The sequence below is a fragment of the Engraulis encrasicolus genome, chromosome 16, assembly GCF_034702125.1.
Source record: "Engraulis encrasicolus isolate BLACKSEA-1 chromosome 16, IST_EnEncr_1.0, whole genome shotgun sequence".
In the NCBI taxonomy this organism is placed as follows: Eukaryota; Metazoa; Chordata; class Actinopteri; order Clupeiformes; family Engraulidae; genus Engraulis; species Engraulis encrasicolus.
The window spans coordinates 41,645,424-41,673,213 of NC_085872.1; the positions used below are offsets into that span (position 1 = coordinate 41,645,424).

General features: G+C 41.2%; 5 protein-coding genes across 6 annotated transcripts in view; 3 read left to right on the top strand and 2 right to left on the bottom strand.

Annotated features, from left to right (window-relative positions):
* Positions 1-10,932, top strand: part of p2rx3b (purinergic receptor P2X, ligand-gated ion channel, 3b) — a 13,428-nt gene extending 2,496 nt beyond the window's left edge. For both annotated transcript variants that reach the window (XM_063219646.1, XM_063219645.1), the window contains 10 exons: positions 331-402; positions 1,479-1,554; positions 1,890-1,983; positions 5,161-5,238; positions 5,413-5,554; positions 5,731-5,867; positions 8,010-8,103; positions 9,448-9,513; positions 9,605-9,682; positions 9,848-10,932. In XM_063219646.1, coding sequence (XP_063075716.1) covers positions 331-402; positions 1,479-1,554; positions 1,890-1,983; positions 5,161-5,238; positions 5,413-5,554; positions 5,731-5,867; positions 8,010-8,103; positions 9,448-9,513; positions 9,605-9,682; positions 9,848-9,988 — 978 coding nt within the window. In that variant the 3' untranslated portion in view covers positions 9,989-10,932. The remainder of the gene's footprint in view (positions 1-330; positions 403-1,478; positions 1,555-1,889; positions 1,984-5,160; positions 5,239-5,412; positions 5,555-5,730; positions 5,868-8,009; positions 8,104-9,447; positions 9,514-9,604; positions 9,683-9,847) is intronic.
* A 1,150-nt stretch (positions 10,933-12,082) lies between these two features.
* Positions 12,083-18,003, bottom strand: si:dkey-9i23.6 (uncharacterized). Its single transcript, XM_063219644.1, has 7 exons — positions 17,822-18,003; positions 16,616-17,626; positions 16,391-16,479; positions 13,130-13,631; positions 12,618-12,708; positions 12,304-12,491; positions 12,083-12,193 (listed from the first exon to the last, which is right to left on the bottom strand). Exons 1-7 carry the CDS (start codon positions 17,840-17,842, stop codon positions 12,083-12,085), a joined length of 2,013 nt encoding a protein of 670 aa, XP_063075714.1. The 5' UTR covers positions 17,843-18,003.
* A 398-nt stretch (positions 18,004-18,401) lies between these two features.
* Positions 18,402-19,537, top strand: tmem187 (transmembrane protein 187). The gene has a single exon (XM_063220484.1). It carries the CDS (start codon positions 18,512-18,514, stop codon positions 19,271-19,273), a length of 762 nt encoding a protein of 253 aa, XP_063076554.1. The 5' UTR covers positions 18,402-18,511; the 3' UTR covers positions 19,274-19,537.
* Positions 19,538-19,618: 81 nt separating this feature from the next.
* On the bottom strand, positions 19,619-22,301 carry si:dkey-9i23.8 (visual pigment-like receptor peropsin). The gene is made up of 7 exons (XM_063220483.1): positions 22,040-22,301; positions 21,558-21,703; positions 21,271-21,460; positions 20,972-21,110; positions 20,656-20,820; positions 20,325-20,403; positions 19,619-19,839 (listed from the first exon to the last, which is right to left on the bottom strand). Coding segments are annotated over exons 1-7 (939 nt in total). The 5' UTR covers positions 22,041-22,301; the 3' UTR covers positions 19,619-19,620.
* Positions 22,302-22,905: 604 nt separating this feature from the next.
* On the top strand, positions 22,906-27,376 carry ndufs8a (NADH:ubiquinone oxidoreductase core subunit S8a). The gene is made up of 7 exons (XM_063219647.1): positions 22,906-23,006; positions 23,810-23,867; positions 24,058-24,120; positions 25,053-25,142; positions 25,743-25,915; positions 26,252-26,380; positions 26,614-27,376. The coding sequence occupies exons 2-7, from the start codon at positions 23,825-23,827 to the stop codon at positions 26,743-26,745; spliced, it is 630 nt and encodes a 209-aa protein (XP_063075717.1). The 5' UTR covers positions 22,906-23,006; positions 23,810-23,824; the 3' UTR covers positions 26,746-27,376.
* Positions 27,377-27,790: the final 414 nt, after the last annotated feature.

Consider the following 27,790-nt stretch of genomic DNA (forward strand, 5'->3'; position numbering starts at 1 on the left):
CAGGCTGGATGGCTGGTCTGATTGGTGTAAATAGCATAAGAATTGACTGTAGTAGTTTTGGGTAGGGTGCGCACATCCAAAAACAGATTTTGCAGGTGCCAGACAAAAGTGTCAGACACTAGATAGGTAGTGCAGGAGATCGGTCTGCACACAGCCAATAAGCTCCAAAAAATAAACTTTATTATTTAAAATACGACGCGTCTATCACCCTGGATCGAAGATGTATGTGAAACGTTGCTTTTTAAATGATGAAGTGTATTATTTGGAGCGTACTGGCAGTGTGCAGACGTACCTCCTTCAGCTCATAATAATGAACTGTCTCATTTCCAGGGAGCCTCCATGTTCTGCCTCATCACCAAGATCATTGCAACAGAGAACCAGGTGCAGGGGAAATGCCCAGAGGTGAGAGGGGACACACACACACACACACACACACACACACACACACACACACACACACACACACACACACACACACACACACACACACACACACACACACAAGCTTGCTACTATTAATTGTGGGCGTCTTCCGTTGACTCCAATTAATATCTAGCTAAATAATATATAACTGTGCCCAGACCAAAACAAACCACTACACTAACCTGTCAGTAAATAAATGTTTTTGCACTTTTAGTTTTAGCAATTACAACAAAAGGACCCAGAAAAACTGTTGAATTTATGTGGACTGCAAGTTGGTCCCCAAACAAGACCCTTTGTCAGCCCCTTTGTCAACTTTTGGAACCCACATAGGCACACACACACACACACACACACACACACACACACACACACACACACACACACACACACACACACACACACACACACACGCACACACACACACACACATGCACACACACTATGTTCCCAGTGGGAAGTAAGGAGGTATTTTACTGTGTTCACAGCATTCTGTTTCCTTGTATTTACACAAGAGTAATAGCAATACATTTTAATCTAATCTAATCTATTCTATTTTCCTGTGTAGATGTTATTATCTTTGAAATCACCAAAGTCGGTGTGACTGAACGCAGAGGCAGTGTCAGGGTCAGTTGGGGCCCCAAGCGAAAATTTAAAAGAAAGCACATTCACAACAAATCACCACTACTGAAGTGTTCAGTTTAAAGACTTAGCTGTTATAAACCATCTTGGGGGCCCCAGGCGGCTGCGTGCCTAGCCTGGTGACAAGATGCGCCTCTGACTGAGCGGGCCCCTATAGGGAGAAAGAGCCCACACAGTATGCTGGCATTATTACCATGGGGTGGAGGTGGGGAGAGTACTTTGATGATACCCAACATGTTTTTCAATGTGAAATTGCTCTAAACACCTAATTCAAACTACCGGTAATTAATGTTGGGGCGACAATGTTCACAATTCTTGTAGGCGTTTTAAAGATTTGTATGGCCATCTAAGTATTTTATGGGTAACAATGTTCACAATGTAGCATCTGACCTAATCTTTTTGCTGTTCTTCCACAGTTTACATCCCCAAAGGAACGGAAATATATCTGCGTCAATGACAGCCAGTGTGAAGAGGGTAAATCAGCCAACACTGGTAAGACCATCGTCTTAAAATGTTGCAGATCTTTTTACCGATGTCCTGATGTTTTTTTGTCTTACAGGCTCTAGCTATAGCGTCAAGTGCAATTATTTGAACACTGAATGTGTGTGTGTGTGTGTGTGTGTGTGTGTGTGTGTGTGTGTGTGTGTGTGTGTGTGTGTGTGTGTGTGTGTGTGTGTGTGTGTGTGTGAGTGTGTGTGTGTGTGTGAGAGGGGAGGGGAGTGGTATTACGGAGATCACAAAGGTGACTCATGATGACTGTTTGATGAGAAAAAGAAGAAAGGAGTGAAAGGCGAGAGTAGAGTCATGGCATGTTTTTGTTCCACCAGGTGTGTTGACAGGCAGGTGCATACCCTTTGGTGAGAAGAACAAGTCCTGTGAAGTCAAAGGGTGGTGTCCTGCCGAGAATGACGGGGTCGTAATGTGAGTCTCACCACAGCCCATCTGACTTTTTGTCTGTCAGCCTCTAAATGTCTGTGGTCACTCACCTGTTCTGTGATTATACTTGATGTTTCCCATCAGTCTAGTTGCGTTTCTGGTAGGGATGCACGATACCACTTTTTTGAAAACCGATACGAGTACCAGCACAATAATATCTGTACTTGCCGATACCGAGTACCGATACTGATACTTTTACCACAAAATACAATGGAAATAAATGCACAGCTTTGTTTTTTTCCACCAGTGATATTTTTTCATTATCCATTTCCATGTAGATTTAAATGTTAGTAAATGTATGTTGTTTTTCCCATACTGCTTTCAAGCCAACAGAACATGATGAGATGTTGCATTGTTTCATGTAATAGCAGTATCGGGGCCTGGTATCAGCAAGTGTTTGATGAGTACGAGTATGAGTATAATGAGCTAGTATCTGTGCCGATACCGATACCAGTATCGGTATCGGTGCATCCCTAGTTTCTGGATTACCTTTATCCTCATTCGTGCATTTGTGTGATCAGTCGTCTCATCTATGACTGTTTTAAGTTGCATGTACGATGACATAAGGTGCACCAACCTCAGCGTCCATGGGATAACTGTGGTCTACCTTCTGACTGAGCTGTTATGGAATGCCTACTATAGCAAAAAGCGTATTTTGTAGGTTGTTTGTACATAGTCAAGTAGTAGTACAAGTAGTACGAGGAGGACAATGAGGATGGGTAGTAGTAGTACTAGCATTTTTGTTGACAAATAAGAGCAAAGTGATAAAAAAGAGGTATGCAGAAAGTTTCAACAGAGACAGCAAACCAGAAATCTGCCTATAATGCTCTTGTAGACAGATGCATATTAAGCGCACTAAAAGGCCTCTAAGGTATAGGCCTTGGTCATTTTTTATTTAAAATAATTGTGTTCTCTTAATATTTTGGATTTTTGCATTACCGGTGTTTCACAAAGCCTACATGTCAGACAACAGTGGTTGAATTGAAGAGTATTGTGGCAAGAGTGATTTCAATTAGAGAGTTAAGATTGGTTATAGTTACATTTCTTCTGCAAAATGCAAATCTTCTCTTGAATGGATGCCTTTCATCTATGGATGATTAAGAGTTAGCAAATTGGTTAACTACTGTATGGTTGTATTTCTTGGTCTGGTGTTGGTGATGGTCTTGAAAGTAATTCTGGAATTCTGGTCTGGAAATGCCAACTTGTCATGCATATTGTTTATCACATCTTTCTGATGTTTGCCTGCTTATCTTTCAGTTAGTGCTTTTTATTTTTAAATCAACCAGCTCCATCATACACAGTAGGCTTATAATAAGGTCCTTGAAGTGTCAGGAGACTGGATATTTACATTTCCTATCTAAGCAGCACACCCGCAGGAATGTAAATGATTCTTATCTTTTCCTAACATTAGGAGGGGCTGTAGTAAACAGTAAACTGCTTAGTAAGGCATTTTTTCAGAAGCTATGTCTAGAATTGTATACATGGGTTCTAATTTTTTGTTTTCCCCTGACTGCGCGAAACTAACTGCACACAACTCAGCCTCTGATTGTTGGAAACTGTCGGTCAAAAAATTTGCTCACGTGGTTGGCTGCCAGTGTCTTGCTCCTCCTCACAATATCGTGTTTACAAACATGCTGAACCCATGTAAAGGGTTGTTGTTTGAATTGTTTTCAGAACATTTTCTGTTTTTTTAAATCTCCTTTTTGCTTTATTGTTTTATATCTGTGTCTGTCTAGAATAGATATTGCTCCACTGCGATTATTGTACATCATACAATATACATCATGGCTTTTTTTTCAATATTGTCTGTCTGCCTTTCTGAGCTTCACTCCTCCATAAGGATCGATCATGTCAACAACATTTTGCTAGAAGAGGCTACCATAATGTCTGCAGAACTGCCTGAGCCATAAACCTTGAAGGGGTTGGGGTTCTTCGGCTGCCGCTATTTGAATTATTGAAAGCTTCTTTACTAATGGTCCATGCTGTGGTCCACGCCAGCACATAGCCTTCTGTGACTATGCTTCACTTACACGTTACAGCATCAAGCCCCATACGTACATAGGTAACAAATATTCATGTACTGAACTGTAAGCTCAACGTAACAAGTTAATATATTGATTAAAATATGCTTTTATTTGATAGAGTCAGTGAAGAGATGACAGGAAGTGGTAGGGAGAGAGAGATGGCGGGAGGATCGGGAAATTACCTCAGGCCTGGGCAATCCCATGCTGCTTTGCACAATCGTTCCGATCTGGAAGACAGCATGGAGTCTATACCCAGAGAACGGACCAGATCATGGTCCCTGTCTTGCTCTAATCAGAGAGCAGGGAGGTGTGGAAAGGCGATGACTGCAGTTTATGTGAATAGATACAACTGACACGATTGGCTGTGTAACATATATATGATATACATTTGTAACTCCCAATAAACAGACGTCGTCGACCGTAAACCATACACACCCTACGGGATTTACAGTACTCAGGTCTCTAGACCTTATCTCACTTGTGATTAGGTCTGGTGATAACCAGAGAACAGGTCCCCGGCATAACAGTGCAATACCTTAGCCGTTTGAGCCGCGGCCAAGGCCAGAAATACATTTTTTTAAAGGGACACTGTGCAGGAAATGGTCAAATAGGTACTGCAACTATGCTGATTATTGAAATTGGGCTGCCTATTGCCAAATTTGATCTTTACATGAAAGTTTACTAAGTATTAAACAAATATTTTCTAGTATGGTCCAAGTACAGTCATTTTTGCAGCTAAAAATGGCTATTTTTGGAAATCCAAAATGGCGGACCATGGAGAAGATCCCCCTTTTCATGTATGAAAAGTGCATTTTTTCCAGTCATAATGAATACGTAAAATTTGATGGTGGTGTTAACTATTCATGAAAAAGGCAACATTAGTGAATGGGCAGCATGAATTCTGGAAATAAACTAAAAATCTCACACAGTGTCCCTTTAAGGGAAAGACCTACCAAAGTTGTGTCTTCAAATATCAAAGTTCATAGACATATGAAAGGGGCTGAGAAGGCACAGTTCTGACCACAATTGACAATAGAATTATCTTGGGTAAATCTAATAAAATGTAAGGACTTCATGTAAAGTAAATGGTCGCATATCAGACTGCCAGGGATTGAATTTATCCGTTTTTCCCGTACAGCAAACCTATGATGGAGGTGCAAAACTTCACTATCTTCATTAAGAACAGCATTCGATTTCCCCTTTTCAATTTCACCAAGTAAGTTTCCCTTCTCATTGATTTACAGCTCTCAGCCTGTTCTCCATGATCACACATGCATAATTGTCAATGAGTTAATATTACATGTGCATCTTTTTTATTCTTCACTCACTCATTCATTCTTTCTTTCTGTCTTTTTTCACCTTTTTTCCCGTGGCACCCTTCACTCCTCAGGGGTAATTTCTTGCCAAACATCAGTAAGGAGCACATAGGAAAATGTAACTTTGACCCAGACCACGACAAATTCTGTCCCATATTCAAAGTGGGTGATGTGCTTCGATTCGCCCATCAAAACTTCACCACTTTGGCCCACAAAGTTAGAGTCACTTCGTTTCTCATCTTTCATCGACTGTTGTTTTCTGCTTCATTGCATACAGCTACATTTCACCTATTGCATGTCTTTAACCTGTGTGTATCCTCTCTCTCTCTCTCTCTCTCTCTCTCTCTCTCTCTCTCTCTCTCTCTCTCTCTCTCTCTCTCTCTCTCCCCTAGGGAGGGGTGATTGGTATAAAGATTGGCTGGGTCTGTGACTTAGACAGATCGGACGATGAATGCATCCCGTCGTACTCGTTCACACGTCTGGATGCCATGTCACAAGGGAGCAGTGTCTCCCCTGGATACAATTTCAGGTGTCTCTTCTTATCTTTTCAAAAGAAACGGGCAGTAAGGTTCAAAGCCATTAGGAGTGCTGCCCTCTCTCTTTTCTTTTGTATAATTTCTCACAAAATTAGCGGTCAGTAACTCTTTACTTTTGTTGAGTTGAGAGCGTTATAAAGCTTATTCTTTTTTGTTTCGTATCTTTTACCATTTATTGCATGTTGCTGTGTTGTTTCAGCAGATATTAATCACATAGAGGTCAGAAACAGACATCATGAATAGAGGTCATATCTTATTCATATATCATTTGTCTTTTGTGGGAGTAATTTAACTACTGTGTGGTGTGTCTATGATAAGAAATTGTTAAACTGACATAATGTGTGTCTGAGTAAAATGAGTCACCTACTTTGGTACGTTTTGAGACATATAATGTTTTGATACATTTGAGGTATGTGGGTTCCTCAGTGTATCAAAGATGCTGTCCAAAAATGACAACATATTGCTACTGACTTTGCCAAATTGCTGCTCACAGTCATAAACACACTTACACAAAACACTGTAGTCAGTTAACATCATATACTACAAATTACATTTATGATTGCATTTGCTTGTCTCTGGGGGTCATTTATCAGGCATAACCGTGGAAAGTATTAAGTGGTCTGATGGATGAAGCTTCTAACCATATGGCTTGATTATGGCCAGGGTGGCTTAGTGTTTCTCGTTACCTTCTTATCATAGGCATCCATCATCTTAAGTTAATTGCCGGCACATTGTAGTGCATTGGGAGATGGGCTGTCCTCAGGGCTGGTGCAATCTGTTGACTTCAAGACGTATGGCAGTTCTGTGGCTCAGCTACATCAGCAGATTTTGGACTAGAATTGACCAGACGACTTGCACAGTGATATGAAATATTAGCTTTAACAGGTTTTTTTTTTTCAGATTTTAAAAAGTAGGCCTATACAGTGGATTTCCTTTACGAAAATGAATGAATGAATGAATGAATGAATGAATGATTTTATTTGACATCTTTAGTTCATATAAATAAAATAAATACATGATTGAGTTTCATATAACCTCTCCGCATGCTTAAATAAAATAAAAAAAAATAGAGAGTCAGGATAGCACAATAAAGCTCAGAAGCTTATTTCCATTGTGGTCCTTGATAAATCATGGTTGTCATGTTTTTTTTAAAAAAAAAAAAAAAGCTTTTTTCACTATGACTATGGTGATTATGGTTCAATCATGGTTTGGCTATGGTTTAACTATACCCTCACGAAAATGAACCATGGTTTTACTCTAAAAAATAAAATTTTTACCACTGTTTATAGTTATTCATTAAATTACACTTAGCTGACGCTTTTTGTATCGTAAGCGCGTATTGGTGACAGTCCTTGGAGCAATGTGGGGTTAGGTGCCTTGCTCAAGGGCACGTTAGCCATAGATGGAGGTATATAGGGAGAGGTAAGGGTCGGATTTGAACCTGCAACTTTGTCATCTTCAGTTCAACTCTCTAACCATTACACCACGGCTACCCATGTGTTTTTGTGATAACCACAAAACCCACAATTAACCATGTTCTTTTGAGCATGGTTTGTGACAATGGTTCATAGTCACAAACCATGCTCAAAAAACATGAAAACCACCATGATTTTCATAGTAAAACGATAGTAGTCAGGAACCACGTTTTTCATGGTTACCACAAAAAAGCATGGATAAGCCATCGTAATACTGTGGTTGGTTCAGAATATCAAGAGTGACCACGACATACCATGGTAGAACAATGTTACTACACAAAACACATGGTCAATTTTCTGCCCTGCCCTGATGAAGGCCACTCCTTGGCCGAAACATGTTGGCGTTTTCAACTTTTCTACAATGACTTAGCCATTTAATAAAGCTATTTTAACTTTTTTGGGAAGAGTGCCTTGGATACTTCGTTTCTTTTGCGGTCAATTTTCTGCATTTGACATCCGTACAGTGCTGCCTTCAATCAAACGACTTTTTTAACACTTTACATCAGCACCCTCTCTAAAGTAGACGCAAAATGGATCAAATTGATCAATATTTTAGCAAGTGGGTAATTGTTATTACAACTAAAGCTTTTTAGGTCAATTATCAAACCCTAATGCTTAAGTTGCTTTCCTCTGTGTGCCTTTCAACTCTTGCTTCTCTAGGTTTGCCAAGTACTACAAGATGGAAAATGGAACGGAGTACCGCACTTTACTGAAGGCCTATGCTATTCGCTTCGACGTGTTGGTTTATGGCAATGTGAGTCTTCTAATTCAGTGGTTCTCAACCTTTTTTGAACAAACATCCCTTTGACCTCATCACAAGCCTCTCAACGCCCCCTTGACCTCATCATAAGCCTGCCAACGCCCCCCTTAGTATTGAAAAATAAAATAGACTAATGCCCCCCAATGGGAACTAAGCCCCGCCCCCACTCAGCTGTATCCTTCTCAACACCCCCAAGGGCTCCCCAACGCCCCCTGGGGGGCTGTAGTGCCCCCATTGAGAAACACTATTCTAATTGGAAAGATGTGTTTGTGTATATGCATTTGCCTTAGTGTTGAGCGGTGGATAGCAAATGCATGATGATGATGTGTCTTTTTAAATGTATGTAATACTTGACACAACTCTTGAGTCGTTCTCTTCACTGGCCATCCTGTAGGTTGGAAGTAGAATTGTCCCTCATAAAGGGGGTGCTCTGGTGCATTGCGTAGAGCAGTTTTTCTCAACAGGGGTGCCGGGGCACCCTGGGGTGCCGCGGGACCCCCTCAGGGGTGCCGCGGAAACATGGCTGATAAATGAATTATGTAATATAATACACATTTGTCTAAACTGAGAAGTTAATGTTAGTCAGTGGAATCCTTCATCAGCCGTTTACGCACAATTAAGAAAATATAGGTCGCCCCAGTCAGCTGCAACTTCGAACGTAGGTCGTGTGACGTCTTCAAATGTGTTACTTTTCTAAGCTTGTGTGGTATCGGATGTGATGCCATGTTACAGCTTGTTGGTTTGGGTTGCCTTGAAATGTTTCATGAATTGAAAGGGTGCCTCGCCTAAAAAAAGGTTGAGAAACACTGGCGTAGAGCACCTGCACCATCATGCATGGGGAGCCCAGGTTCAAATCCTGCCTGGGTCATTTCCCAACCATACCACCATCTCACTCACTCCCTTTCACCTCTTCACTATGCCGTCACAAGAAGGCACTTATATAGCCACAAAATAGTTTTTAAAAGAATTGTCACTCCTAGCGAGCAATATATGTAGAGCACACACCTCTGAATTGAACCCTTGGCAGGAATAGTAAATTCAGCAGAACTTTCACCCTGCCAAGTCAATTAACCACTGGAATGACTGGAAACATTACTTGCTTGAGAAAATGAATTAGGGGAGGACAAGTGTCCTCAGAGGATCTAGTGTCGTCTACGAAGAACATAGGCAGTATATCACCGGAACATGTAGAGGATTCAAAGAGTGACGGCAGCCATTCACTGCCTCACTGTACAGTGTTTATAAGAGTGAACAGGATGTGTTGTGATAAGAGACTTGAATTGATTCAAAGTTGATCACCTGACCTCAATTCTCAACTGTGTATGACTGTCTCAACAGGCAGGGAAGTTTGACATGATTCCAACTCTTATTAACATGGTAGCAGCCTTCACATCTGTGGGAGTGGTATGTACCGTTATTATCTTTCATAAAAAGTTCACCATAACAACATGACAAGCAAAGTGTTTATATGTGCTCTGCATGTGAACCTCCCTAGGGAACTGTGCTCTGTGACATCATTCTTCTCAACTTCCTGAAAGGAGCTGACCAGTACAAAGCCAAAAAGTTTGAAGAGGTACACCATCGTGCTGTATTTTAAACTGATGTTTGAGAGATATATATAGATTCACTGCAATAGTTATATATCTCATCAAGAGGGATACGTAATTGATCATCATTTGGTTGTCCTGTGTGTTTAATGCCCCATTTATCTCTTGACTTAACCTCATCGCAACTCTAGGTGACAGAGGCTGAGGTGCAGAGGTCGTCGTCCTTAGTGGAGGGCATGTATCGCACCAGAGAACACAGCGAGCTGTCCGTGAGACTGGATGAAAAGCAGTCGGGTGACTCGGGAGCATTTTCCCTGGTACGCTATGATTGACACAGACTCAGATTGAAATGGAAAAATACAAGTAGTGAATTCATCCTAAATTTGCGTAGACTGTGCGAAATCTTAGTTTGTATGGCCATTTACTCGCCCACCCTAGCAATACATTACCTTTGTCCAACCATAGCTCTTCAATCAAGCACATAATCAAAAAGCTGATCAATGCCCCAGCCTTAAATTTCTTGTTTGAGTGCATTAACAATATTTATTTAATTATGTATATTATTATGCATCACAAAAAGATAGGGACATTTCCTTGTCATAGAAATCATATGGGCATGGCATTGAGCATAGTAGCACGTTCTATTCATTCTCACTGATTAGGTATAATGAAACCTACTAGAGGTTACTGGCATGTTTCTGGCATGGCATCCAAATGATAAAATGTAAAATTACAGAACAGTACCAGAGTTGAATGGCAGCATTCTAATATGAAAAAGGTTAAAGAAAATGGTAACACTTTATTTTAGGGATACATCTATTAGCACTAATACATACAATGTACCTGTATAAGTAACTTGTAAGGTATGTACAAAGCAAAATCAAACATTCGTTAGGCATGTATTCGCAAATGTCTTGTTCATGCACAATAAGGGATTTATTACCAATTTAACCTTAGTAAGGACCTAGTAGGCCTTAGTTAGTGGTTGCTTAGTACATGCCTTACAAGTTACTTATGCAGGCATTAACATTGTATGTATTAGTGCTAATAGATGTATCCCTAAAATAAAGTGTTACCAAGAAAATGTATGTTTTAGAATTGTTGTCCCCTCTTTTTTGATCTGCCAGACAGTCTCTTGTTATTGACTGAATATTTGTTGTTCAGATTTTGTATATTAGATTTGTATATTAGATTTTCATTAGTGTGAAATTCATTGTGCACATATACAGTAGACCAAAGCCTGTCAGGGCTTGCACTATGTTAACAGCTTTTAAATCATGAGAACATAATAATTATGTAATTGTAAATCAATTATATGAACATCTTCAGAACTCACATTTATGTTTGCATGAAATAATGTTTTTTATTTATTTGGAACCATGTATATACAGTATTTCAAATAACTTTAAGCTCACAGTTTTATAGTTAAATATCTTACAGACGTGTCTAAATCAAATATGTCATGCAATTTAATAATGTTGTAAATATGTTTAAAAAGATATTAAGTGGTGTGTGTGTGTGTGTGTGTGTGTGTGTGTGTGTGTGTGTGTGTGTGTGTGTGTGTGTGTGTGTGTGTGTGTGTGTGTGTGTGTGTGTGTGTGTGTGTGTGTGTGTGTGTGTGTGTGTGTGTGATCTGCAATGAAAGTAGGCCTACATGTCACACTGTAGTTATGGGCATTGATGTTGTAGGATACCAATCTCTAACAGCAGCTAATAATAGTAAATAATTAACCAATAGATTGTAACCACTGTCTGTTACAATTAGACAGCTACTCTGTAATCATGAGGATTGAAAATCCTCTCCTCACTGTACTTTTTTTTAAACTAAATATTAAAACCACTGCAGTCTGGAGAATGTTGTTGTACCATGTTTGCTTGTCATTGACCGGTGCCATGTTTGTAGTTTTCACATACCGTATTTCCTTTCCTCCGCATAATGAGCAGCCAGGTTTCAGGAAGTAATGTGCAGGGATATGCACATATACGGCCTTTGGGGTGAGGGGTCGGGGGTGGGCTTGAGCCCCTGTGGTGGGGTACCGTTTGAATGCATCCTCCCCTCATACATGCTATTCCGCTGCCGTGTTAAGTCCAACAACAATGATACATCGAAGATGTGTGCTTTTCAATGTTAAAGAAGAGAAAGCCTCTGGGTTTCACTGTGTTTTACCTAATTCTCACATGTTCTATTGCACATGGGATGGATAAATAGGTTTGTATTTGGCAGTGCTCATTGGCTAGCCTGTAGGAAAAAATGTAAATGGAGGTAAATGTAGAACTTAATTCTACGTTCTGTTCATTTCTGAGCTCAGAACTATTCGCTGGCATGTGCCAATTACTCTCTTTGCATTGGAATGGCTTAGATGCCGTTGAGTAGCGAAATGAATCGTTTTAACTCTTCTGAAAGCATTAACTCTTTGTTTTCTTCATTACTCATTACTATGATTCTCCTCCCCCTGAACATTCCCGTGACTGAATTTGTGCTTAGATTTTCCCTTGACTTTTCCAATTGGAAACCAGCCTTTCCATTTCGGCTTTGACTGAAAAAGACAAGAGACAAAAGAAAAGCAATGTTTCAGTGGTGAATGAAAATATGCTATGTTTGTGAGTCAGTTAAAAATGAATGAATAGGTTGGATGAATGAAATCACCTTCCCAGTCGTAGACGGCAATGATTCGGAGACTTGACCATCTGGAGTTTGGGGGAGGGAGTAGAATAGTGAGCTGCCGACTCTGGTCTGGGTGGAGGGGAGGGTGAGGGTGAGGGTGGGCGTGGAAGACTCTGGCAGTGCTGTCAGGATGTTAGAGGGCACTTTGTAGAACGTTGAACTTGTCTTTTCTACAAAGTCAGAACAAAGTCAGAGCAATGACAGTATTAACACTATACTAATTACATCAAAACGCTGGTGAAGCAAGATAAAGCTGGGTCACACATTCCTTTCTTAGTATTATGTACATTTCTTACCCCTCTTCTTTTTGCCAATTGGACGATGTTTCCTCTTCTTTGCCAGGCTAATTCGACTCCTCAGCATGCTGTTATCCAGTAGTTCTGGAGGCTAATGATGGGGAAGTGGTAAAAACCATAAATAAATCAAGCAATGCAATTTCATAAGGCACATTTGAGCAAAGTAACACAGAACAGCAAAACAGTTTCTCTTGCTGTGCTACAGAGGATGCTCCCACAACTAAAGATACCCACCCTGAAGTTTGACTGTATTCATTGGAGCTCTTTTAGCCAGTTCCTGATGTGATAAATTATCAATCATGTTTTCAAATGATCAAGCATGTTTTCTTGAATACACTTATGTAATGTGGGATGTCAATTTTTAGATTGCTCTAAATCAGGGGTGCCCACTTTGTTTACCATGGTGGGCAAAAGAAAAGCTTCAAGGGCCCCAAATCATCTTGAAGTCTATTATCTGTGGATGATTTATTAAAAAAATCGAGTATTTATTTATTTATTTAGTCTTTTCTCACCTTGATGACAGAGAAGTCCAGAGGAGTATTGTTCAGAGTTGTCTTGTGTTGCTTCCAGTTAGCTGGCATGGGAAACATGTATTCCACATAGTCATAGACATCTCCTGAATCCTCCTGCTGACTACTCAGACTGGTCTTTTCTTTAGAAGGGTTTGCTAGCTCCTCCTTTGGTATAGCATAAATATATGGACTGGTTTCCACTCCAGAATCTTCTTGGTCCCCCTCCGTTGTCTTCTTTTCTTGGTCGTCAGAATTCTCTGTTCCGGAACGGGCACTTCCAGAATGGCAGTTTGACTTTGAGTCATAGTTCATCTTATCAGTTGCAGGTTGTTGATTGTCATCGAAACTATGAAGACTACCGTTTTCTGACCGGTCCGTTTCCTCTTCCAGCAAGGGGCATTCCCGGACTGGAAGGTATTTAGACCATTCCTCTCCTTTAAAAATGTCCTCCATAAGACTCATGGACCCTAGGTCCAGCTGGAAGTCACGGAGTGTGAAGGTCCTGTCAAAACAAAAAGATAAACGTTTGATTTTTAGAGTAAAACCTTTGTGTGCCCCCCCTAATACTGACTGTTAATTGATGGTTTGCTGCCAATTAAGCAGAATTCCATTCAGGTGTGTTGGTCATGTGACCATTCCTTTTGATGTGCAATTTAAGATGTAGTGCCATTTGGTGTATTTGACTTCGTTGGCAACGGTTGATGTTGACAAAGCACGTGAGCAAGAACTTGTTGTCACGATGTGGGTGCTATTAAACACTGTGCATTGAAAATCGTCCGCAAATGTACACGAGACGATGAGCTTGCACCAGTTTGATCTACTAGCACACCACGTGTGAAGTGTGGGGGGACAGGTAGAGAGGAGGAGTTGAAGTGGGGTGCAGTGCAAACTTTCTTATGGCTGTGGGACAACGTGCCTAGACGTGAGTGATCTGTTGGCCAACCAGTTCATGGGCGCGTGATCTCTGAGGCTGTATGCAGATGAGCATCAACAGGGATAAGCAACTGCGGACATTGCAAGGTCTGTCTGCAGTCGCATTCATCCCGTAGTTTGATGGGATGTGACATGTCACCTTGTCGCCGCAACATGACTGAAATTTGCTATGTTGGACAAGATGTCTAACCATAATGCATCATTTTAATCCAGAATGCATTGCTGGCTGCATGCCCATGCAGACGATGATAAGGCTACTAGGTGCGATCGGTTTCGTGCAAGGCCTGCATGCGCTGGCAGACAGTCATGCATTCTGGATGAAAATGTTACATGATGAAATCTTGTCCGATTACCAAATTGCAGTCATGATGCGACGACGATGTGACACGTAACATGATGCCAAACTATCGCAGGTGCAATGCGACTGCAGACGAACTTCGCAACTCCTGCAGTTGCTTATCCCTGTTGATGCTCATGTCAAGGTTCTGCATACCGCCTCCGAGGTCACGCGCCCTTCGCTGAAAGCGAAAGTGAAAGCCTACCTGGGAAACTCCAACTCCCATTGTCATTGTGACACAGCACTCCACTGCACACAAGTGTTCACTGCACACTGCACACAATGAAATTGTATTTTATGGCTTACCCGTGCAAGGGGGCAGCCCCCAATGGCGCCACAAGGGAGCAGTGCGGTGGGACGGTACCATGCTCAGGTACCTCAGTCATGGAGGAGGATGGGGGAGAGCACTGGTTAATTACTGCCCCCAGCAACGTGGTGGGCCGGGAGTCGAACCGGCAACCTTTGGGCTACAAGTCTGACGCCCTAACCGCTTACCCATGACTGCCCATTTGCTGCGTCATCGATCAAAGTTGATGAAGTACTTCAGCGAGAGTTTGTCGACACAACATGAGTGGTATTAAACACATCACATTTAAAGTCGACCACAAATTCGAATTAGACGATGAGCTCGCACCAGTTTGATCTCCTAGCACACCACGTGTGAGGTGTGGGGGGACAGGTGAGGAGGAGGAGCTGCAGTGGGGTGCAGTGCAAACTTTTTTAAGGTTGTGAGACAACACGCCTACACACACGTGTAGGCGGTATGTAAACAAGCATCAACGGGGATAAGCAACTGCAGGAGTTGCAAGGTCCGGCAGCAGTCACATTGATCCCACGATCGTTTGACACTATGTAACATGTCACGTCATCGTCACAACATGACTGAAATTTGGTAAGTCCGACAAAATTTCTAACCATCATGCAAAATTTTCATCCAGAATGCATTGCTGTCTACATGCACATGCAGACGGTGCAGCAAATCAAATGACTCTACTGTTGTTTGGCACCCACACCAGGGGTGTACGACTTGTCACACTTGACTATGCTCACCATTTGCATTAACTTACTGGATCCCCACAATGTCAAAGTATAATGAAATCATCTCTTCGGGTTTGTGGAGAGACATTTGAGAACTAACACAATCAAGGAGCCATGTTAATCTAATCAGAACATAAAAGGCCATCAGACAGTAAGTTGCTCAAATCCAGTAAGATGAGGCAGACATCAATACTGTGGGTATGACCGCAAGAGTATGTTTCAAATGCTTCATAACTGGCTAACTGGGATACTGTCACATCTGAAGAAGGTTTCAAGTTAGTCCAGGCAAAGCAGCATTTTCTGTCGGACTAATTTTAAGGGAAGGGTTTTCAGCTCAGATCATTTCTACAATTTCATAGGACTTTTAATATGTTCTCATCAAAAAATTGATATAGGCTGAAAAAGACCTTTAATTAAATCTATGTTTGACCTCAAAATGAGTTACTTTGCCTGATCTAAATACTGAATTAGTCACCATAATGATTGACTGCACATTTGGAGAATTGCAGTGATTTTACAAAACATTACTAACAGTCAGTCAGACTCCTCAAAACATGTCCTTAAAGTAAGCAAAAGACTCTTGACAAAAAGCAATCTACCATAGGTGTATTATGCATTAGAGAAGTGGAGAGGCTGACATTCTAGTTACAACACAGCCCATACAGCATGCAGACAGAATGTCAACAATGTAACCTTGTAGGTCATATGTTAGAGGGAGGAATCTGTGAACCAAAAGATCACTGTGTGTCCAACCGTATCTCGTGTGTGTGTGTGTGTGTGTGTGTGTGTGTGTGTGTGTGTGTGTGTGTGTGTGTGTGTGTGTGTGTGTGTGTGTGTGCGTGCGTGTGCTTGTGCACATGTTTGCGTGCGCAGTAGTTGGTGTTGTGTGGCTGTGTGAAACAGTTCTGATTGTTGCTAGTCTTGCTAGCTAGCTTGTTGCTAGTCTCTCTCACCTTTGCAAGCATGTTTTATTCTCCCAAGGTCCTTGTAGCTCACACAGGTCCATGGTCTCCTCCACAGGGTCAGGTTCCAAGTAAAGACTCTATGTCAGTATGGACAGTGTTATTTATTTTAATGTAAATGAGTAATTTAAGGTTAGACGATTAAGGAAAATGTACTTATTTTAATAATTTACATGAATATTTTAGGCTACATGTATTCCATGCTTTGCCACTTACCTCAATCTCGTGGCTATCTTCATCTTCCTCTGCCTTCTGCTGCTGCCTCCATTTTCCCTTCAGTTTCCCAATCAGGGATCCCTCCTTGTCTGCTGGAGCACCCAGGGAGCTCTGGGCTTCCAAAGATGATTCTGTGGCACTCCTTATGAATGAGGCGCCCTCACCTGTGACATCAGCACTGCACCTTCTGTTGGTGTCCTCACTATGAACTCCAGCTCCGATCTGGTCATCAGTCATAGATTCCATGGCCTGAGAACATGTTTTTGCCACCGATGTTATCAAAGCATTGTTTGTCTGCTCGGGAGCGTCTGATGACAGCCTCACTTTCCTGACCCTGTAATATGATGGATCTAATCTTGACTTGCTGTGGGACTGCACAAATGGAGACATGTCAATAGTCTGATTGGGAAACGCAGTTGTACTTGGCTGAAATACAACATCCTCATAGATGTCACTCTCTGTGTCCTCTGTTGGGACCCCATAGCAGTCCATCTGTATTTCTTGTAATGTGACATTTCCTAAAACTGGCCCGTCAGGTCCTTTACTCTCTTTTCTGTCCAGTGACATGTCAGGAGTCCCTGCGTGGCAAATGTTGGTGTCTGATGGCTTCTCTTGAACTGGCCTATTCCCTGTACTTTTCTGGAAAGACATTGATTCTTGTCTCTCTGATACAGAGCCAGACGCCTTAGGCCATGACTTCGTACTCTTTCCATGGTGCTCTTCATCATTCGGAGAATGTTTAGGCATTCTATCCAAATGTTCTTCTTTTTGGTTTCTATCAGCATCTACAGCAGAGGGAAGGAGAAACAACTGTCGCCGTTCCCATTTGGGAATGGCATTTGGAGAATATTTCAGATTCACTTGCTCAGTAGTGGGTAGTTGCGAGTAGAAATTCCTGCTGGATGCCGGTTGATCAGTATCACCCCCACTAAGTGCATTTCCCCCAGCCTGGGTCTCCCTAGGGGAGCAGGGGGAGGAAGGTTCATCCTTCCTCAGTCTTCGAAGCATCAACTGGACAAAGGGGATGTTGGGTACAGACAGTCGATTAATGTGTTATGTTCTCCTTCTAAAACAATATATAAAATGTTTTCGATATTTTCCCGTTTTGAAATAATTTTATCTGACTCTGATATAGTAGGGCTAAATTTACATTTAGCAATACATCTTGTAAGAAATCTCTGTGTAGGCCTGTCTCTGTTGACTTACCTCTAGTTTGGTTGTATCCATTGTGGTCTCTCACCACTCACAACAGCCACTACACATGCTTGCAGCCTAGTTTTTCATTTATGCAGACATAAATGTACCCTGCATTGGTCCCAATTGTGACCATCTCGGAGGTAGTCCAGACATGTGTGTGGTAGAGCACTGGCCTCAAGCCTCTTTTCAATGCAAAAGGCAGTTTCACTCTGTCACCAGTTAAACATGGTAAAGTGAGTGACTTTCAAAACTGCAATAACCTGTTCTTGCCATGTGTTACTGGAAGGATCTCAACAAGGATCTGACTGTGGTGCCCTGAAATCAACTTCCTTAATATTTGTCATAGTTTTTATTTGCATAATATTTCTTATACAGATGTACTATACATTGCCGTTTTAATTATAGTCCGGGGCTGTTTATACATTACACATGTGTAAAGTAGGCTACACAATTGCAGCTGAACATTGTTCTCACTCTCTGAAGTGTGTGTGTGCATGTGTGTGTGTGCGCGCGCGCTTAGAGCAGCTCTTGGACGGGCGTGGGTGGTGCAAACCAATTAAAAGCTGTGATAAATGTCACATGACTTTGTTTCCGGAACTGAACTTTGCCATATTTTTTATCCAACTTCTTCAGTAATACGAGATTTTTGTAACGGAACTGTCCTGGAAGTAGGCCTACGTGTGAGAATTGCCTGCAGACATGGTGTATGCAGCTTTTATACATGTACTGATCCCTTTTTGCTTGTGCGTCATTTTAGCGAACAGTGGATTATTTGACCATGTTGTGGTGGACCTGACCTATGACCACTATGCAGAGAAAACAGTTCAGTGGCTGCCTGCCTTTCTGGCGATGCCGTTTAATTGCCTGGTCAACGTGGGTTATGTCGTTATGGGCACTTTCTGGCTCTTTAAACCAATTGGTCCCCGAGACAGTCGGGAAAGGTACTTCAAAGACGTCTTTGCGTTTATGGCAATTCTGTACGGACCAATACAATGGATTCGTCTGTCGTCTTTATCACGGGCACCCGCTGTTCTGGACCAGTGGTTTACCCTTCCTATCTTCGCGTGGGTACCAGTGTGGTGTCATTTTACCGAGCACGGTTGGAGCCCGTGGCACGTGCTGACCACTGAGACTGTCTCCATCCTAAGTTACGCACTGGCCCTGTTTCACGAGCTTGGTTTCGATGCCGCATTGGCTTGCCATGTTGCTGGGGCTGTGTTCACTGGAGTCAAAATACAAAGAAGTCACGGAGATGCGACCACGCTGCGCCACCTACTGCTTGCTGTGTTGTCATGCAGCGGTTTCGTGGTGTTGAAACTCTTGGATCTCACCCTGGCTCAGAACTGGTTGTTTCAAAACCTGACTGGACACTTCTGGTCAAAAATATGTGACATTTTGCAGTTCCATTTCAGCTTCTGCTTCCTGACCGACCTTAATGCAAAAGGGACGAAAAAGTTATAGGCCTATCTGAAAAATGTGATGGGTTTTTATTTGGCAAAGTCTGTGTCAACAAACTCAAAATTACAGCAGCAGCCTTGTCCAAAGATATTGAGATTCCTTGACAATCAAGTTTTTCCTATTAATGCGTCTTTGTACATTTATTAAAATGTGGATCTGTTTAGGGGTAGCCTAACAAAAAAGTGTTGGGGGTTGGGGGCATGGATCCACAAAAAATGTATTTTATTTTTCACCATAAAATTCATTTTTTAATTGTGAGAGACTTGCTTTCGTGGTTTCATATCTCCTTATTGAACACTTATTGAACAGATCTTGACCCTGCACACCATCTCACATGCAGTAACAGCTTGTCACATGTGAAGTCTAGTAATTCTGGTCAGTTCAGGTTCAGGTTCAGGTAGGCTCAACTTCCGACTAGTCCACAGCAGAGCGAGCAAGGCCTGCCGGAAGTCTTGATTGGTGCAGTAAAGAATAGGATTTAAACCACAGTCCAGATAAGCCACCACAGATGAAAACGTTCGTAGCCATTCAGGCGATGGAGAGAGGTCCAATCTTCCAAGCAATATTAACTGAATAAAGACGGAAAAATGTCAGTACAGTAGTGATATCATTATGATGATATTCATAGCATATTTTCATCACACTAATATTATGCAAATGCAATAGACAATTGCAGGGACAGCATCTAAATCTGCCCTACAAAGCAAAAAGGCAGTAACTGCATTGCTGTTTAAAATGAGTTACTATGACTTTAATGCCATATATATCAAAGTCTAAAGTTAAATAAAATGATTGATCTTCAAAAAAGGTGGTAATATAAAGTAACAAAACTGTCACATGCCAATCATCTCCCAAAAAAAACTTAAACTGGATTGCAGTATCATTTTAAAGTCAACTGACTCAGTTTTGAGCTCAGCGCAGTTACTGCCTTTTTGCTTTGTAGGGCAGAAATATTCTCATGGTTGTGGTCTTTCTTCAAAGTGCGGAACAAGTAGCAGTGGTGATATTTATATATATAGAGGCCTATATTTATAACCAAACTTAGTCATCTTACCTCGGACACAGCAAATGGCGTGTAACAGAGGAGGTAAAATGAAACCAGCAAAGGTGTCACAGAGGAGAGGTCATCCGAGCTGGAGAAGAGAAGAAACAGAGCCAAATAGAGGGTTACAAACAGGTCTCAGTCTAATTGAACGCTTACTAGAAACCTTACCAGCTACTTTGACCCATTAGTGAGTGTGTGTTTGGCAATAAGATTAACATACTTGCAATGTTGGCTGGTGATGGAGAAAAAAGTTAATTTAGAGCCCTGGTTACCAAGGTGGACCAATGCTGTCACAGGGCGAGGTAATGAGAAATGTGGAAAGATAAGAAGTTTTACAAACCTGCTGCTGTGTCTCCCACATCTGGCACAAGACAGGATGGAGCACAACAGCATCAGCAGAAAGGGCAGAAAGATGCAGACGGAGAATGCACAAAGGATATAGACAAGCATATCAGAGTAGGAGTTCTCCCAGAAGACTGCACACAGCATCTCTGCTGAATCATACCTGGGACACAATTTAAACAACTGTAGATCATCACAAATGTATAAAGAAGTTGTGTCACAGTCATACAAATTGATTTTATGAATGGTAGCATTCGGAACATACAAGAAAGTCTCTGGGCAATCATTACAAAATGATGATGTAACACACTCACTTAATCCAGTCATAGATGACAGGCACAATCCCGAACACCACACCAAACAGCCAAGAGGCGAGGCATGCTAAAGCCATGATGACAGATAAGCAGCTTCCAGTGGACTGTATTCCTGTTAGCTTTTGGACACAGAGAATGGCTGTGACACAGAGAATAAACAATTAAAAAAAATAAGATGCAGATGCTACTGAAAAAAGCAAGACAATGCTTAATCTTATCTTATTTGTGTTGCATAATAACACAAAAAATATTGAAAACAGCAGGCCATCACATAAATGACAATTGTTAAGTTGTCTCACATATGCTACCAATGGATGACGTCATGAAGGTAAACTTAAACATGCTGACCACCTCGCACCAAGGAGACCTCTGTCCCCCCGTCAGCATTGCCAGCAAGGAGCCGGAGATGATCAGCACAGAGCAGCTCAAGTCTGACAGCGTCAGGCTGACCATTGGGAGCCAGTATTTGCACTGGAAATGGTATTTGCACTGAAACAGATGCAGGTTGTTACATATAAGAAAATAAAAGGATGGGCCACCTACAGTGGAAAGCCATGGTATCAGAGACATTGAGTTGTGATCTTACCACAATTTTGACAACGAGAACCAAACTGTTCCCAAGAATGCCAAGCACCATCTCAATACTAAGCACAGCCACAAGAACATATCTCTCTTCCTTGGTCCATAGTCCGGACTCTGGGAGCACGGCAGTGCTGTTTGTTGTTGAGTTCACTGTTAAAATGTTAAGACACATGTACACATGAACATTGACTGTAGCCAAATAATGTACGCTAATTGAAATGTGCCAATTTATTACATTTACTGGACTCTGGGAGGACGGCAGTGCTGTTTGTTGTTGAGTTCACTGTTAAAATGTTAAGACACATGTACAGTACATTGAACATGAACATTGACTGTAGCCAAATAATGCATGGTAATTGAAATATGCCAATTTATTACATTTACTGATGAAATCAGTTACAAATCAAAACCCAGATTGACAGTGTAAAATAGTAATTTGCAGAGTAAATACTATGAACAGAGTAGAGAACAATAGCTTTTACTTACTGATAGATGTGCTTGGAGATGAATGAGGAAAGGTGCAGTGTAGGATCCTGCGAAAGCAGCTATGACCACCTGATGTCACAGCATCGCCTTGGCTACATCTACATCATCCTCCCATAATTAAAATAATGATGCCTCAATGATTTGTAATGAGTAAAGCTCACTGTAAGCATTTTAGTGATGTAGCAAGAACAAAGGCAATTTGTGCTGATAAGAGAAAATGTTCCATTTCACAAATAACCAAACATATAGTGTGAAAGATAATATTTACACCACCATCTGAAATATAATTACATGGGGACTTTTTACTCTTTCTCTAATACGTGTAAGCCATACGCTGATAAGAGTGTGACTCATCTGTTTAGATATGGTGAACAGTTTTAACACCAGACAAGAGCATTCTTTCATCTCTTTCTGCACCCTAGGCCTTCTTTGGCATTTTTAAAGAATAGGCCTATACTGTACTAGATGCACTCACAAACACCTGACAGACACAGGCTAGAGGAAACACCCACAGGTAAATGAAGCAAAAATCTTGTGCCCTAATATCACATAGAGAAGGCTATATAGAGAAGTTCCTGGCATCAGTGAATGACATGACATAGGGCCTAGGGCCTATTGAGTTTTATTCACACATTGCCTGTCATATTCCTACTAGGCCCATAAACACTACTGTGGGTGAATAAAGATGATGATCTGTAAAGGGGAAACTATTCAAGTGTAGGCCTATATACACTGTAAAAATGTTTTATTTTCGAGGACTTTTCTATTTTGGTTTAACGTTCAATGTCGTATACAGTTAAATTCTCAGTGTAGGAACCCAAACTGTGCCCTCTGTTTATGAAGGCACACGGGTTATTTTGGTGGTGGCGCACTAATTGTGTAATCTGTCGTCATATCCGGCATTTTTGCAGTGTACTTCCTAAGTCGTCCGCTGTTCTGGTTAAGGAGGCCAAATAGCGACAGCTCGGTAAGTTTAAACTTTTAAATGGTGTTTGATAGCCATATCTTTGACAGGGGCTATGAGTGAGAAACCTTTTCAGTTTTTCCACCACCAGTATCCCTTTTGATGTTTCAGAATGTAAGCACTTTTAGCACTGCAGTCATTGAAAGTCCTTGAGAACGTCGCTCGTCGCCTGGCACAGCATGCTAACTTTTACCTGGCTCAGCTAGCCAAGTCTAGGCTCTTCGTGACATTTGGTTTCAGCTGCAGGTTTTATCAAGAACGTAAGATGTGTCTCAATTTAGTTTTTAGTTCTGTGTGATAAACCCTGAATACGATTTCCTTAACACCATTGATCTCGATCGGTTGATGTTAAATAATGTCGATGTCCTTAATTAACCTAACTCTGTTTACCATGGCTGAGGCATTTATGAGGTCAGGAAAGGATTTGTTGACTGAAAATACTGCTATTGATGTATAACAGAAAGCACACGGACTGCATGTGTTGCTGATTCCAATATATTTGATTCTTATTCACATAATTGAGTGTACTCAATAATACACCCCGACCGGTGTTTTGCATATCAAACATGGATTGTTTTGATATCACATGGACGAACAAACCAGTGTTGTTAACGCTTCAAGATGTCGCTACTACAGCATGTTTTAATGTCAAAATCAAGGGTTAGCGTCAAGTGATCACCCCCAGGTTGACATTGCACTCGCAGTCATGAGTTGATGTCAGCACTAGTATAAAGTTTCTCTACTTTCTAGTAATAAGAAACATAATCCCGATTGTCACATATGTGTGATGTGTGTGTCTCTCCTAGCGTACACCAGCTGTGATGTCTGCGACGTTACGTGTACTGTATTCCGTGTCCAGGCCAGGTAGGTTGGGCACATTTTCAAATCATTTTTATTTCTGTGAACAAAATAATTGATTGGTCTAACTTAACAATTTTCAGCACATGTTCTGCTTTGGTTAAATACTTACGATAGTATAATGACTTTGCTGTTGCAATGTAGTAGTTAAAATGCTGTCACTACACATATATCATGAAATACTTTCTCTCTTTAGGGAATTTTGCCCTCAGCCAGAGTGTGCGTCCTATCAGTGTCTCAGCTAAAAGGGAGGCATTCAGTAAGTATGATCTTTAAAACCATAAAACCTGTTCTCTTTGGTATAAGATCAGCAAAGACTTGGTTTGGTTTGAAATCTGTTGATTTGATGTAGATGAGCAGCAGTTTATGTGCAAGTCAGCTGTGAGGCTTATGTACTAAAGTGGGAAAAGGTTGTATTTTGTGCATCTATTACATTTGCCCACACAATAATCCAGCATCACCGGAACTTTGGGATATGATGAGCCCTTTCGATTGGTTTGTATTTTACATCTGGGGATGTAAAAAAATAAATAAACATAAGTAGTCAGGCTGTTAGACATCTTGTTATAGTCACGCATGCCGCCATTGGATGTGATCTTTCTCCATATTTGTATAATATTCTTTCAGCTGATTTTGCCGGCAACTTTCTGCTGATTGGCTTTCGGTTCAGTTTGTGCTGACAAACTCTATGATGATGGGGATGGGGAAAGCCAGGCACTGTCTTTGCAAAACACATTAATCAGAACATGCTAAATTAATAGCTTTTCATGACTTTATTCATGTTCACCCAAGGAAGTCAAATCTGAACAAATGTTGGACTACCTTGTTACCTTGCAAACTTAAATTATCCTACACATAAAGTTGCTCTACTCAACTCTATCCTGAGGTCAGGTCAAGTGAGATGATGTTAACAACACCTCAGAGCTAGCCTGCTCTTAGCATACTGGGGGTCTGGAAAGGCCGAATTGAGAAGTAGTTACTGGTGGGAGGAGTGGAAATGTGCACCCAATTGCTAACGTTTGAACTGATGGGTAATCTGCTTATGTATATCATGTCATCTGCCACCGCCGCTCTCTTTATATGCTGATCGTTACTCAACAGTGTCAATAATGGCATTGCTCTCATTTCTCTCTCTCTCTCTCTCTCTCTCTCTCTCTCTCTCTCTCTCTCTCTCTCTCTCTCTCTCTCCAGAGTATGTCAACGCTCAGGAGCTTGCAACAGACATGAAGTCCATCACAGACCGTGCAGCCCAAACCCTCCTGTGGACTGAGCTCTTCAGAGGTGAGACTGATCCAGGCTTCCTCGCTTTACTAACACCTGTGACCTAAACCTTCTTTGGGGTGGACCAAACTGTAATCTCTTTTTGACTGCCAAATTCAGCAATCTTTCACCTGTTAACAAATGAGTGTAACACAATTAATATTTGTTTTCATGCATAAAGCGCAACAGATTAAATGAATAAATTATCCATCAAGATCACTAGACTACCAATGTAGTGTTCAAAACAACTGGGTGTGGCAATGCTACCCTAAACTGCAAGAATGTATGAAATATACATGCATACATTTCTCATAATCAAACGTTTCGTTTCACTCACCATAATTGGTAACCACGGCGATACAGCAGAGAGGAGAGATCTAATTTTAGCTTACACTGAGATGACTGGACCTAAATTGATTAGTTGCCAAATAATAGGAACAAGAAACAAAGCCAGCTACTTGGTTCAGTGGCAAAGGTGTTGAATTAGAGATAGGGAGGTTGTGAGGAACAAGAAACAAAATAGAACTAGCTCTACCTCCTATTATATTCACCAAGGTAATGCTGTTGGCTTTTTTCGTTTGTTTCAAACATTTCAATGGCTTGTTCTCTCACTTTTTGTAGGTCTGGGTATGACCCTGAGCTACATGTTCAGAGAGCCAGCCACAATAAACTATCCATTTGAGAAGGGGCCATTGTCTCCACGCTTTCGTGGTGAACATGCGCTGCGCAGGTACCCATCGGGAGAGGAGCGGTGCATTGCCTGCAAACTCTGTGAAGCCATCTGTCCAGCACAGGTGAGCTGGTGTTCTTCTTTTGGATTAACATGGACTTTTTTTTATATAGAACGGTTGTAGTGTGTGCATGCAGTCTCTCATCTGCACATTGATGTGGATAGTGTCACACAGAATTTGCATTAGCCTGTTATTTCACTCTCACAAGAGATTTGTATCCAAGATGCAAATCAGTGACGCCTATTTACAGATTACAGATTAAGCTTGTCAGTTTAAGACATCCCTAAGATATGTTAAAATCAAAATGATGAACATATTTGTAGTCATGTCTCAAAAACCAATAGAGACCTTCTTAAGATGGTTTTCCTGACTAATATGTGGGTCTACCTCGTCTTTCAGGCAATCACAATTGAGGCTGAGCCCCGCAGTGACGGCAGCAGGCGGACAACGCGCTATGACATCGACATGACCAAATGCATTTACTGTGGCTTCTGTCAAGAGGCCTGTCCTGTGGATGCCATTGTGGAGGTGAATATCTGCACCGCACAACAGGAAATACATTGCTGTGGAGCTTTCTTGATGTATTAGGCTTTACATAAGTTGTTGGTCTGCATGATGGATTTCAGAAATGTGACTGGTTATTACTCTGTTGTTATCAGTGAGTCCTTTGTTGTTATTGTTGCTCTAATGAATTCAGAGCTATACATTATTGTCCTGGTAGTTTAGGCTATTTTTTCATTTGATATCTTTCCTTTTTTCAGGGACCCAACTTTGAGTTCTCCACAGAAACCCATGAAGAGCTGCTGTACAATAAGGAGAAACTTCTCAACAACGGAGACAAATGGGAGGCGGAGATCGCTGCCAATATTCAGTCTGACTACCTCTACAGATAAACAGACAAGTGTGGACATGCACATGCATACATACATGCATACACACATACATATACACCCCCACATGAATAGATAGATTTTGACTACACCGACTGACCAACAACGGACATTGGCTGACATTGACACAAACTATTATCAATTTATGCATATACACACACGCAAACGCCTACCCATCGTGAACTCACTTAGACTTGCCCTGTGACTCCTCTACTATACTCTGACAACTGTTTTCTGTACACATACTCGGACACAAGCACTTGCCATAACCCTAACTCAAGGATACTCTGCATCTTGACCATGATAAACATCCTAAAGTTCACTTATGTTCAATTGTGTGTGGGTGCTTAATCTTTATTTCAAAGTTTGCTCCCTGGGTCAGGTGGGTGTATTACCCTGATGTTCTCTTGTCAACTTAGGAGTCAATATCCCAATACCTTATATCTATCCCCCTCATCTACAACAGTTAGTAGGAGGCATCTTTGATAGCTTATCGGATAAACAAACACAATTGCCTTCCCATTAAAAAAAAAAAAAAAAACCAATATGTAAGTGTAAGACATGAGAATTGTACAGGGATTAAATACTTGTGAACTTAAAATGAAATGGTGATTAAATTAATGTTCTGTTCTAAGTTTCAAAATAGTCTGCTTTCTTCTTTTCCACTTTTTATTTATTTTTATGTTAAAGTACAAATAATTGTTCCATAAATGAAATTCTATACTGGTTTTAATAGTTTTCTTTAGTGTGTCTGAACTTGAACTTTGACTTCTCCCTGCAAATACCAGACTCAATAAAATCATGAAAGTATTTGGGTTTATCTGGTCCAGCTTTGGCAGCAATAAGGGCTGTGGGGTGAGGAAGGGATTGATATGGCGCTCTCCAAATGGCTACTTTGGGATATAAGATAAGGACTGATGACGTGGGTCATTGATGTGATTCTTCTATTCCTTGATGTTTCACCATGGCAGGTGTCTGTCAGCATATACATCTGCCAATGAGGTTGGTATGGTTGTAAGGAATTTTGACATTTACACCGATTACAATG

What these genes read in the sequence shown, in the direction of transcription:
- si:dkey-9i23.6 (XM_063219644.1), bottom strand. Translation starts at nt 17,842, where the DNA reads ATGGATACAACCAAACTAGAG. An exon ending in TGGATACAACCAAACTAGAG is followed by an intron (nt 17,627 to 17,821) that starts GTAAGTCAACAG and finishes CCCTTTGTCCAG; the next exon opens with TTGATGCTTCGAAGACTGAG. An exon ending in TGCCGTCTACGACTGGGAAG is followed by an intron (nt 12,194 to 12,303) that starts GTGATTTCATTC and finishes TGTCTTTTTCAG; the next exon opens with TCAAAGCCGAAATGGAAAGG.
- tmem187 (XM_063220484.1), top strand. Translation starts at nt 18,512, where the DNA reads ATGGTGTATGCAGCTTTTATACATGTACTGATCCCTTTTTGCTTGTGC.
- si:dkey-9i23.8 (XM_063220483.1), bottom strand. An exon ending in TTCTCGTTGTCAAAATTGTG is followed by an intron (nt 21,461 to 21,557) that starts GTAAGATCACAA and finishes CATCTGTTTCAG; the next exon opens with TGCAAATACCATTTCCAGTG. An exon ending in GTCATCTATGACTGGATTAA is followed by an intron (nt 20,821 to 20,971) that starts GTGAGTGTGTTA and finishes ATTGTGTCCCAG; the next exon opens with GTATGATTCAGCAGAGATGC.
- ndufs8a (XM_063219647.1), top strand. Translation starts at nt 23,825, where the DNA reads ATGTCTGCGACGTTACGTGTACTGTATTCCGTGTCCAGGCCAG. An exon ending in GTATTCCGTGTCCAGGCCAG is followed by an intron (nt 23,868 to 24,057) that starts GTAGGTTGGGCA and finishes TTCTCTCTTTAG; the next exon opens with GGAATTTTGCCCTCAGCCAG. An exon ending in AAGCCATCTGTCCAGCACAG is followed by an intron (nt 25,916 to 26,251) that starts GTGAGCTGGTGT and finishes CTCGTCTTTCAG; the next exon opens with GCAATCACAATTGAGGCTGA.